The following is a 12,647-nucleotide window of genomic DNA, read 5'->3' as shown; positions in this document are numbered from 1 at the left end:
GTCATATCATACGTGGTTAGTTGTCCTCGGAAGAACAGAAGCTCTTTAAAAAAAACATTGTAAAGCTTTAATCAAAATAAATTAACATATTCAAATGTGACTTATTTATATTGCTACAGAATAGCCAACCAAGGAGCTCAAGAAAATTAAGGGCTAGTGAAAAACTCTGCTGAGAACAGTGATGTCTATGAGAAGGCATCATCGCCACCATCAAAGGCCCGACTTCTGATTTGACTATGCAATTATACAGTGTGTGGTAATGTTGACTCTTTTTGGGAAACAGAAAAAAAATATATTTTAAGAAAATCACAAGCCAGATAGATGGTGGTGGTGCACGCCTTTAATCCCAGCTCTTGGGAGGCAAAAGCAGTGGTATCTTTGAGTTACAGGCCAGCCTGGTCTACAGAATGAGTTTCCGAATAACCATGCCTACACAGGGAAACTATGTTTTGAAAAAAAAAGAAAAAAAGAGAAAAAAAAAAGAAAATCCCAAAGTGTGGTGTCCATGCTGGCCTAGTGACGTGCTGAAATACTGTTTTCTTCTGTGCACAGTTATTTACACTGATTCTATGGCAGCTCCTCCAATATAGAAAAGTAAGTGCCAGAGATCCACTCAGGCAACCAAGATCTCAACAACCCAACCCGACACGAAGCCCTTGTGGAGAGCCTAGGAAGTGCGGCAGTGCTGCAAGTCCATTTACCAACCTTGTTCTGATTGAGGGGATCATTCCGGAGTCTCTGTTTGTTCTTCTGTAATTTACTAGGCATCATCTTGCCAGTTCTGAAGTCAAAACTGCTAAGGTCAACAGCATTTCCCAGGTATCTTGCCAGCTGAGGTTTACTTCTGAACTTCTTACCACTTGGACTAGAAGAAAATACATTTAATTGTACAAAGGGAAATAGTAATAGCTTCTATATAATCTTTTAAAACAGAACCCTATATAACCTTTTTAACAGTACCCTGGTTTCAATTGTTACAAATTATAATTGTAGGGGTTTGGTTTAATTTTGGAATTATTACAAGTCTTGAAGGAACTCCTTAGCTTTCTGTAGAAAGACATAATGTATCACTTAACACCAGAAGGTGCTGCGCATGCTGCTACTGCACTCGCAGCTAACTGCTGAGAACTGAGCACAGCTACAAATGAAAATACTGGTTTATATACAATGCCAACAGCTCACAAACTTTTAAAGTCAGTAGCTAATTTACAATATATACGTTTGGAATCCACATAATCTGGTATAGGCTTATAACATCTATAACAGAAAAAAATGAAACTCTCAAATTTTGATATGTAAATGTTTCCGACTAAAACTACAGTAACAACTGAAAAGAAAACAAGCAGTATGATCTGCAGACCTGCTTATTCACTTCTGCCATGGCTTGCTTTGACAAACTATCTTAGATAACCCTGTCAACGAGCAGGTTATACTTAGAAATATATAGTATATACATACATGTATATACATGCAGTAACATATAATGAAAAAAGAGGTCATACATTTGAAGGAGAACAGAGAAGGATATAAAGGAATGTTGGAACGAGGAAAGGGGAGAAATGTAATTATAATTTCAAAAGTAAAAATAAAAAGCAGAGATCTAAAGAGAGAAAAATAAATAAGTAAAATTAACCCATCAATAATAATTTCTTCTTAGCCAGGTGTTATGGTACCTGCCTGGGCTTTAATCCTAAAGAAGTCAGATAAATAAACAATTTACTTCTTGTAAACAAACAAACAAACAAAAAACTGCTGAAGATGCAAAGTTATAAAAGTGCCAGAACTGCACAGACTTTCCTTAAAAGGCTTTCTATGCCATTAGTCTAAAAGAAACTCTTGGGGGGGGGGGGGGAGTTAATGTCCCAAAAGTCTTATCTTGCACTTTTTATGAGCCAAATATGCTAGAGCAAACTTTGACTGTGTCTGCAGGAGAAGCCTCTCAAAGAGGCTGTGATCCTGCACTAACTGGTCACTATGTGTGCAACATAATTCAACAGACAAAAGCTGTCTTAAATTGTTGGAAAACTAAACAATAAACCACTTCTCAGGATGAAGGTAACTCTAGGCTGGAGGTTAAGCACAGCACATGTCCTGTCAGCACAGACTGGACAGCTGGAAGGGCCATCAACATTGTTTCCACAACCCCCGCCTTAAGCATTCTTGGAACACAATTCAAAGCACACAGACTTCATCCAACAGATGACTATTACAGCCACCAATCACCAGACCATAGAGAATAAATAAAATAAAGCAGCTCATACCAAAATCCACACTGGGAAAGAAGAGAGGATAGCACAGAGTGCTCATAGCCAGGAGGAACTTACACTGGGAACTCGCTCAAAACCACAGAAGCAGCAACCATCAGGTTACTCTCCGAACTGCCTGAAACCTGAGCATCCCCACTGGACACATGCACCCACCTCACTCCTGCCTACACACCATCAGTTGTTCCCAGCTTTGCCAGCAGCATCCATCACTGTCCATGTAGCACCTAGCCCTCAAAGCTGGACAGACACAAGAATCCTTCAGGCCCCACATCTCCCAGTTACCCATGCAGCAACAAGTTCAAATTTTGTAAGTGACACTGTTTCCAGACTTTTTTCTGTCAACTCTGACACCCTGAATTCTAAACTCAGTCACTGAAATCTGCCATGTCCCTTTGAGTCTTCCGTGTGTGTTTCCAGATAGGATAAACCTGTCAATGAGGTTTCTAATCCTTCAAGCTCACCTGAATGGTCCGGTCCCCTAGGGAGCCTTGTCATTCTTCATTCCAAATTAAAACAGTTGTACAATCCTCTGAAACTGTCTTCTTACAATTCCTGTATGTTTCCTTGATTCCTATATACTTGCAACAACCAAATATTATAAACCCCCTTTTCTAAAACTCAAAGGTCAAAATCTAGAGGCAACCGTTGAACAAAAGTAACTTTCTGAGAGCAAGAAGCCTTATCACTGAGTAAGACAGAATGTAGTTTTTCTTTTACAGCACACTGGGATGAATCTTAAAATTAAAAATATCATCTTTAGTCCGTTTTACTACATAAGTCACACAAATTTGAAAAGTTATAAAATATTGTATTCCTTAGTCATTTATGATTACAGTTTTAATTATGCTACAATACCCATGTAGCTCTAACAATTCAAACTCATGAGACTGATAAAGAACAATTCTAGAAGCTATCTTTAGAATAGCTAGTAAATAAGGGGACAGGGAAGGACTGGGAAGTGAATGTGACGGTGTCTATGTTGTGAAATCCCCAACGAAGCAATAAAAATATTATGTTGGGGAAAAAAATCTCCAGTACATAGAGAAAAACAAGAAAAATACCTTTCCAAAAAATAAAATGAAAATTCTTAATCAAATTTCCTCCTAATGATCTTTTTAACACAAGAAAAAGTTGAGATCCAGTGTGGACCTTGTTTCAACTGACTTATTTTCAGAACTTGAAAATATTCAGACAGTAACTTTACCAAAACTGCTTAACATGTGGCTGAAACAAGTCATCTGGGGACTTTTGGGGAAGACATTTGGGAAGAACAGTAAATTTCAAAATTGACTGTGCAAAAGGTATTTGCTGAGTTAAAACTCACCTTGGAAATATGCCAACCCCTCAGTGTCACAGCATCTACAGAGGATAACTCACTAAGGAGGCTACACTCTAGACACTTCTCTCCTCAGACCCCAAAGAGACGTCAGTACCTGAAAACGCAATCCCAGACTATACTGAGCTAAAGACACAGATCAGGGCAACAGTGCTGCCTAGCAAGCACAGGGCCCAGAGCACAGAAGAAGCAATTCCGATTGTATCAGTGTATGATCTACATCAATATGGCTTAAAATAGCTCCTATGTTAATTAATTTTAAAGACAAATATGAAGTACTAGTTACAATTTTTAATAAAAGTCTCACAAACTCCACTCATTATGCTAATTATATCCAAAAAGGGTAAAATTCGGAAGTCACATTTTCAATGTTAGCAATATCAGCTGCTACCCAGTAAGTTCTACTTCGCTCCTGTCATGTAAACCTGACTCTGCAAAGCACCTGGTTGATATGTGTGCCATGCCAAAGTCAGAAGGACAAGCCACTGTCCTTTCTGTAACATGCTTCAAGAAAGTAAACCTGCCTATCTCAGGAATGTAAGACAAGGGGACCTTGCCCTACAGGAGATACAGCCACGCAATAGGAGGACAAGGCCCAGAAGCATAGTCAAGTAGGAAATGTGCCCAGCAGATTTGCATCATCTGCACCATGGCAACCTGCCCTGTGAGGGCCTGATTAAGCACACACAATGACTACATTCCCATCCGCCCTCGAAGATGGCTGCTTCCGGTCCACATCTCAGAAATACTAGGACTTGCAAAGTGACTAACTTCTAGTCTATGATGTCAATTAAGCTTTTATTTTTTAAGTATCGATTCATAACTCAGGTTTACAGCATTGCTTTTTTAATGTTAGTAGACTGGTGAATGATATTAGTCATTTTCAGTTTGCTCTGACCAAAGCTAATCCAGTAATGAAATACTATTTCAGTTTCAGCCACAGAGAAAAATTCCCTGTCAACTGCCCCTATCTGTTCCTAAGCTAACTTGCAATCAAGCCTTTCATTTCTCTTACCCACTACTTAAATAAAAATCAAAGTCAGGAGTTGGATTTCTCAGTTCACATGAGGACATTCCATCATTTGAGCCCAGATTTCTTTAATTTCTGTAAAACTGTTTAAAGTGATTGCTAAACCTAACTCCATCTTTAAGATTCTTAAATATAATTATCTAAAACAAAGTTTATGTAGAAGAAATCTTAAACACTGCAGCGGTGATACCAGAGTACTCAGGACTGCTTGCGTTTGTGTCACACTGAACTCACCTGGAAACACAGAGGCCTGAGCCAGACAACCACAGCGTGCTGGGCCTGCCCGCCAGGCCTGCAGTGTGCAACCAGAACTGTCCTCTGAAGGCCTCACTAACAGCAGGACATATTTTGATGACATGATGAATGAACTATAGCTTTCCATTTCTTCAAAGCAGTTTCTGACAAGGAGAGCTGTCAGTGTGGCAGTTACCACAGCAGAAGGAGCTGCAGCAGCCTGTGAGGCACAGGGCATCTCCAGAGGGCACAGGGCTAGGAACAGTGATGGTGAATGTGGTGAAAAGTACAGCACTACCCACCACTAGCAGCAAGAGCTTTACTGAGAAAGTAAGGAAAACCCTCACACAAAATCTCTATATACTTTAACAATGGAAAAAGCTCAAACTAACCAAAACCTCAACTTTTAAAAAAAATTTTTTGAATGTATTTTATTTGTAAGGGTATTTTGCCTGTATGTATTCTGAGTACCACATACATACAAAGCCCTCTATCACCTGGAACTGGAATAACAGACAGTTGAGGCACCATGTGGGTATTAGTAATAAAATGTATGTCCTCTGGAGGAGCAGTCAATGCTCCTAACCACTGAGCCATCTCTCTAATCCCTTGAACTGTCAAAGTTATTTCTTTCCTACGTTAGATCGTTAAAGTTTAAGTTAATATTGAAAACAACCAAACAAAAGGATTATTTTAACATTAAAAACAAGTCACCCAAGAAGTCAAGTTTTATGTGAGGCTAATTGTGAAAATTAGAGTTATCTTTTTGTACTTCCATATAAACCCTGTAACGGAAAACTAACAAATCAATTTTTAAAAAATGTGCACCCCTGCTTCAGAAAACAGTGTGAGCTGACAGGAAAGCTGACTAAGGCCAACTCCTCACAAGTCCTCCACCCCCTGTAAATGTAAGCTTTTCAAAAGCCCCTGTACAACACCATCAAGTACTCATGTTCACACCACGTCTATCCCCATGTCTGACGGTTACGAAGTAATCACATTTGAACCCATCCTGGCCACAGTCAAAATGGTCTCCGTAGCCTGAGGGCATCACAACAGATGCTAAAGTACCCAAGTGCTCCTCCTACAACAGTGCTTCAACCTCAGTTCCTCTTTAAAAGACTTCTATGGACATTTATCTTTAGAATATAGGTGCGATTAAAATAAACTTAAAAAAAAATAAAATAGCTTCCAGTGGCCTTTCCATCAGCTCTGTATCTGAGGCTCTTTTTAACCTGGCTCCCTTTAACCTGTCAACCACTTCTCTGACCTAGTGACCTTTGTTCCAACCATGTCGGTTGATTCACTCTATCATTAACGGCTGAATGAGCCATCTTTTTACCTGGTCCATAATGCAATGCTCCAATCTCCAAGATCTCCTCTGGAGAGTGCTCCTTTTACTCCCATCCTGTGTCTACCATGAAGCCCACACAGCACTCAGAAAGGAGCAGAAGTGTTGCTGTCCTCTTAGCACACAGCGGAAGGACCACTGTGGCAGGAAAGGAATCCTGACCTGCCTGCTGACTTTGCTTCTACATTTGTAATGTTGAGCTCTGTGTGGTTACAAAATTTCCATATATAAGTCTTATCTCCACAAGCAGTCCACTTAAGTAGCTACTTATGAATGAAATGATATAGTATTAATTTGCTCCAAATACTGAAGGTTGGCTCAGGGTAATAACCTGGGCTAGGACTGCAATGCAGTGTATCCCTTGGAATTGGGAGCAGAAGTAAAGGACAAGGTCACTCCTCACTGCGTGTGCTGCCTGTCTGGTTACCTGAGCAAGGACAATAGTCACCTGTGTCAAATAATCTGAGGTCTGTTCTGTGTAGCAGCCAGACCCACCAGAGAGTGGGCAACCAGGAGTATGGGGACTGCTGCGGCACACCCACGCTGCACCCCTGGTAAGTCGTCAAGCTGGAGAAGCATCCCCAGGCCCAATCTCACACCTCCTCTGGAGACTTTCTATCGCTTGTGATTCTTATGGACCTCAACAGCATCTGGGCCCTGTACTTCCTAGTTCAAGAAAGTGAAGCCACCCAAGGCTGGTAGTGTGTGCCTGCAATTCCAGCATTTGGGAGGCTGAGACAGAAGGAATGCCATGACTTTAAAGCCAGCCTGCGATTATATGGCAACTACCAGGCCCAACAAAAGCTGCACAGGAAAAGAGAGGGAGGGAAGGAGGGAGAGAGGGAGAGAGGGAGGGAAGGAGGGAGGGAGGGAGGGAGGGAGGGAGGGAGGGAGGGAGGGAGGGAGGGAGGGAGGGGAAGGGAAGGGAGAGCAAGCCCCTAAAGAGCCTTATGAAGACGGAAGCATAACCAGCAAGTGTTACACAGAAAGCCAAATGCTAGCCAGTAAATTACTGTTTTATGGGTTCAAATGTGACAAGCAATTTTTTTTTTTTTCAGAAATTGTACCAATGGAGCCAGTAGTTTAACAAACCACACCCTTCTTTAAAATATGCTCTGGATGATAATATATGAACTGCCAAAACACTATCTCAGTAATCCTGACAGAAGACATAATTATACTGCTTAACTGGCAACCAGAGGTGCTGCTATTACAACTCTGGCAGTTTCTGGATGCAGCCAAAACATATTCCACCAGAACCTAAGGCTCTTCCTGTGTGTTTAATTCCAGCCCAATTAATAAGTGTCAGGCACACCCTCTGTTAATAAGCATGGCTTAATTTAAATTAATCTCCCCAGGAGCAGGCTAATTCGAGGGTAAGCATGACTAGAATCTGTGTGAACAGCTGGACACATGTGTTCACATTACCAGCAGGAGAGTTCCCCCTTAACTTACTTACCACTAACAGAGAGTTCTGTGAGCTTCTGTTTAAAGGCAGGTACCCTAGGGGACAGCACTATGTAAATCTGAGTCTGAGCAGTAATTTGAACTCAGTTACACTGGTCTATCCTCATAACCCAGCACAGACAGTTACCATCACAAGTTGAAGAAGACTAATGAGCTGCGGGCTTCACAGTGTACTTGAGGCTTCCTGAGTGTTTCAGAGTAGAGCCTCCCAGGAGAATCACAGGGTACACATTGTAACTAGATGCCAGCAAACCACAGGCACCACTCCTTGTAGCCCTAAATAAGCCAGCATGGGTCAAATCCATTTTATATGTCCTTTCCATTTTAAAGTGCAAGAAATCTCACTGTAGTATCTTACAAAAGGATATAATTATCACGAGGAAGCTTGATGATCTTCCTCACGGTGAATTTGTACAGAAAGTTGGTTTTCAACTGGTTAAATAGGGCTTATCTACTAAGAACCATTACTATTCGAATTTGAAAAAAAAAATCAAAAAAGAGGAAAATGTGACCATGACCAGAAGGGAGCTCTGTGGCTCCGTGACTGGTCTGTTTGTCTGCGTTTGTCCTGTAGTACTGGACCCAGCCCAGAGCCTGGAGGATGTTAGGCAAGGTCCGAGGAGATGGCTCAGGAGGGAGAAAACTTGAGACCCACTCGGGAGCCCCAGTCCTGGCTGGATGTCAGTAGGCATGGCGGAGAGAAAAGCCAGCTCCAGGTTCTGTCAGGAACTCTGACTAAGAGTGGAAGGTAAAGAACTGTGTAGGGAGAAACCTGATGTCAACCTGAGGCCTCCACACACCCACATGCATACGTGCACACCACCAGACATGCATTCCATGAAAGACATTATGTACGGTGGCCTAGGCAGAGACAAGCCAAGCTCTAAGAGTGCAAGGCCAGCATGGTCGATATAGTGAGTCCCAGGGCAGCTGGAATTACACAGTCAGACTCCATCTCAGTAACAACAACAATAATAAATGCTAGAGAAGAGCGTTTATTACAACAGTCCAAAGCTTTGGTTATTTTATAAATTTTCACACTGAACACGATGGTGCACACCTTTAATCCCGGTACTCAGGAGGCAGAGGCAAGCAGAGCTCTGAGTTTGAGGCCAGCTTGGTCTACAAAGAGAGTCTGAGGACAGACAGGGTCACACAGAGAAACCCTGTCTCTAAAACCCTAAAAAAAAAAATTAATTAATTAAAAAAAAAAAAGTCAAAGTTTAAGACTGTTTATCTTTTGTACACATATGCGTCTATTATTTGGTGTCTAAGGTAGACAGTGTGCACAGCACGGCAAGTAGGTCAGAGGACGACTTGTGAGTCAGTCCTCTTCTGTCAGGTGGGTACCAGGGATCAAACTCAAGTCATCGGGTTTGACAACAAGCATCTTTACCTACCAAACCATATGACCAGCCTCTACTGTATTTCTATAAACAATAGAAATACGATATCTCATTATATTGACCAGGCTGGCTCAAACTCGTGATCCTATTCCTTAGTTTCCCGAGTATCTGAGACCACAGCATGGGTAACCCCCACCCAGTTTGGCTTTTGAAATAGCTTTCCTAGCTACGTATCCAGAAAAAGAAAAACATAAGCTTTTCTATAATGCAAAGTTAGGTTGAATAAATACATCACTCAAAGCCAAGCAAGCCATATCCCAAGACAGGTTTCATAAGCAACACAGAGATACAGATTCCACAGTGCTCAACTGGGAATGAAGCTCTTTTCCAAGGGATTCAACCCCAGACACACACACAAATTCTTGTCAGATATAAGTGACTCCAAGACACAGACGCTGGCAGGGTTCACACAAAGCCTGTGCAGACTGCCTACTTAGAAAAAGGTAACAGTAGAAGGAAATACGAAGTAACACGGAATTTTAACAGGAGGGAAGGAAACTAACGGGCCTGAGAGTAGGAGCTCTTTCAGCGCCATCACAGCACTGAACTGAACAGCAACGAAGAAATTAACACACACACACACACGTTTTCCAGCCAGGCCTGATGGTACTCAGCTATAACTCCAGCTACAGAGGAGGCTGTGCGAGAACATCCGGAGCTCAAGGCAAATTCAAGGCCAGCTGGGAAGCCTGGCAAGGCTCTTGTCACTAAATTTTAAAAAGGGGGCAGGGAGCAAGATATAACACAGCTTATAGCACTTGCCCGGTATGTGCAAAGATGATTTAATCCAACACTGAAAATAAGTTGTCTCAAACAAAGTGAAGAAAATTAATTGGACTACAGCACGGTATTTTTTGGGTTTTTTGTTTGTTTTTTGTTTTTTTAATTTCAAGAGCTGAAAAATAGTAAACGAATTATCCCAAGCAACCAGTGAGAATGTGTTCAGGTCCGGGGCACTGTTCAGTGGCAGAACTCTTGCCTGTAGATGCACCAGGTCCTGGGTTTGACCAGCAGCACCAAGGAGGAGGGGAAAACAATATGTTCATATTTATGTTCTATCTCAGCAGCGACTACAGTCATGTATTTTAATGCATATAACTGTATACAGCTTTTTAACCTTTTAAACTTAACTACATGAATTGAAAATATTACATATATTTTCCCTGACCTGGCTAAATGACCAATAGGAAATCCTTCACATTACTCCAACTTCTGAATGACTAACAACTAGTTCCTAAACACTCAAATATTACGCTGGCTGAAAATTGCTCAATCTGTCCACAAGCTGGGACCTCCAAGCTACTGAGTTGAACGTGTTTATACTCTCCTATACATAGGATGGTCTGGAGGAACATTTAGTCAGTTTGTTTATGATCCCAATGGTATCAAGGGACCACTGTTCCTTCCCTGAGCTTGCCACCTATCACAAAAGAAGGCCATGAGCAGTATAAACATAATACGGCAAGATTACAGTCAACTGGAAAACCTTGAAGCACTTCAGATTCATGTCTTAACTTTAGTCCTGTTTGATACTTGGGGAAAGATAATTACTGCACGGGCTACTTGCGGACAGCAGCACTTCTGACCTCTCCCCATCAGATGCCAATAGCACCCTCTCCCCAGGTGAGAACTAAAAATGTCTCCAGACATTGCCACATGTTCACTGGGGAACAAATGTTGGTCTAGGAGTCTGACAACTTCCGTTGTCAAAAAAACAAAAAAAAACAAAAACTAATACTAAAAAGAAAACAAAAAACAAAAAAAAAACAAACCAGAATATACTGCCACGCCAAAGCATTCCAGTTTCTGAAGTTACAAATGCCTACTTTATGTGAAACCTCCCTGTATCCTACAAAGTTAACTGAAACTTTGTTCCTGTAGATGGCTAATTCTTCCACATGTGCAAGATTAAACGCACTTCTAATGATGAATCTGGGACATGCTGGGACAGGCGCCAACAGTGACTGGGTTTTACAGTTTCGATGAATTACACCTTCTTTTAACCCTTTCGTGGACAGAACCGCCATCCCTTCCCATTAACCCTTTCTTCGCCAACCATTTTCCCGGAAGCCTTCTACAGAATGTGTCCTGACCTTTCAGAGACTTGTGCCCCTCACTCCACTGAGGTCTAACCTCTGTCCAGGGCATCAGCCGCACACCCCCTCCCCTTTCCATACCAGCTCACCCGGTCCTTGTCATAGACCTTCAGACTCTGCTCTAACCCTGCGACCCCGGCCCAGGTCAGCTCTTGACCTCTGACCCCGAACTGACATTTAACCCCACCCTCGCACCCCCGGAGAGATACCTGAAGTAGTAGACATCGCTCTTGCCAGCACTGAGCCCTGATTTTCGGATCACTTCCTCCTTCTTCCATCCGGGGGGGAGGGCCGGGCAGTCCATCCTCTTCCCGCTCTCCGTGGCCCGGGGTCCCCTGGGCCCCGGCCCCGAGCTCCCCGACAGGAAAGGGACAGGATCCCGCCGGGGGGCGACGCCGCCACCGCTGCCGACGCCGCAGCCGCCCGCGCCGCCGCCGTCGCCGCCAAGGCCGCTGCCGCCACTCTGGGGACGGCCGCGGCCCCGGCCCCGGCCCCGGCCACGGCCCCGACCCCGGCCACGGCCACGGCCACGGCCACAGACGCCGCCGCCCCGGGCCGCCTGCTTCCACCGCCCCCGGCCACGGCCGCCGCCCCGAGCGCCTTCCCTGCGCACGCCGCTCACCGGGGACGGAGCGAGCGCGCTGCCCTGGCCCCCCTGCTCTATGGCGGAGTCGCCGCCAGCGCCGCTGCCGCCCGCCGCGCTCTCCCCCTCCTCCTGCTCCGGGCAGCAGCGGCCTCCCCCCGGGTGCGCGCGCATCCAGCCCCCTCCCCAGCCGGCTCTGCGCTTCTTCCGTAACCGAGCCCTTGGAATCCCGGAGACCCGCCCCGCCCGCAGAGCGGCGCGCGGGGGACGCGCGCAAGCATCATAGAGCGGGCGCGCACAGAGCGGCCCTCCCGCCCGGGGCGTGGCCCCGGCCGCGCCTCTTAGGTCCTCCAAGCTAGGGGCGAGGCCATATTGTCTCCGCCTCCTCTGGGCCACGCCCCCGTGACCACCTGCTCCGCCCCCGCCGCGCCCTTCCGGCCCAACCCCCACTGGGCAGGCAGAGCGCAGAAGGTTAGACCAGTGGAATCCTACTGACCCGTGTCAAGCGTGGCCGGCTGCGTTGTAAGGAGCAGGGTTAACTGTAGCCATTGTATGTGGTTACCTATGTTTGCTTCTCAACTAAGGAGCAAACAAAACATCTCATTTTGTATTTTCAAACTCAGCTGTGCTCTGAATGCAATGGCAGTGAGCCTCCAGTCCACCATGGTTTCCCAGGGACTTCGGATTGGAAGAATGATAACAGTATCCCCTTGAAACAGTTGTCAGTGTCCTCCAGACCTTGGGGTCAGGGCCACTGACTAACTCTCTTATCACTTTTAAAGGGTATAGGAAGGGGACTATTCAGTCATAAGGGTTTGGCTTCTAGAAAGGGCTAAAATCCCTGAATTCATCTGGAATTCACATTTCAGAAGCTCTT

The 12,647-nt window shown here is 44.3% G+C and overlaps 1 protein-coding gene across 2 annotated transcripts in view; it reads right to left on the bottom strand.

Moving 5' to 3' along the window:
• Positions 1–12,055, bottom strand: part of Mbd2 (methyl-CpG binding domain protein 2) — a 59,200-nt gene extending 47,145 nt beyond the window's left edge. Inside the window, exons 1-2 of one of the 2 annotated variants that reach the window (XM_085833608.1) lie at positions 11,397–12,055; positions 706–865 (exon numbers count right to left, since the gene is read on the bottom strand). In XM_085833608.1, the coding sequence (XP_085689734.1) occupies positions 706–865; positions 11,397–11,944 (708 nt within the window). In that variant the 5' untranslated portion in view covers positions 11,945–12,055. The remainder of the gene's footprint in view (positions 1–705; positions 866–11,396) is intronic. The other variant, XM_021150429.2, reaches the window with a different exon arrangement.
• Between the last annotated feature and the right edge of the window lie 592 nt (positions 12,056–12,647).

Source organism: Mus caroli, unplaced genomic scaffold, assembly GCF_978045245.1.
Source record: "Mus caroli unplaced genomic scaffold, Mus_caroli_1 scaffold_19, whole genome shotgun sequence".
Classification (NCBI taxonomy): domain Eukaryota; kingdom Metazoa; phylum Chordata; class Mammalia; order Rodentia; family Muridae; genus Mus; species Mus caroli.
Note: the sequence above shows the minus strand (reverse complement) of the source record. Positions and strands in the feature narration are given on the sequence as shown.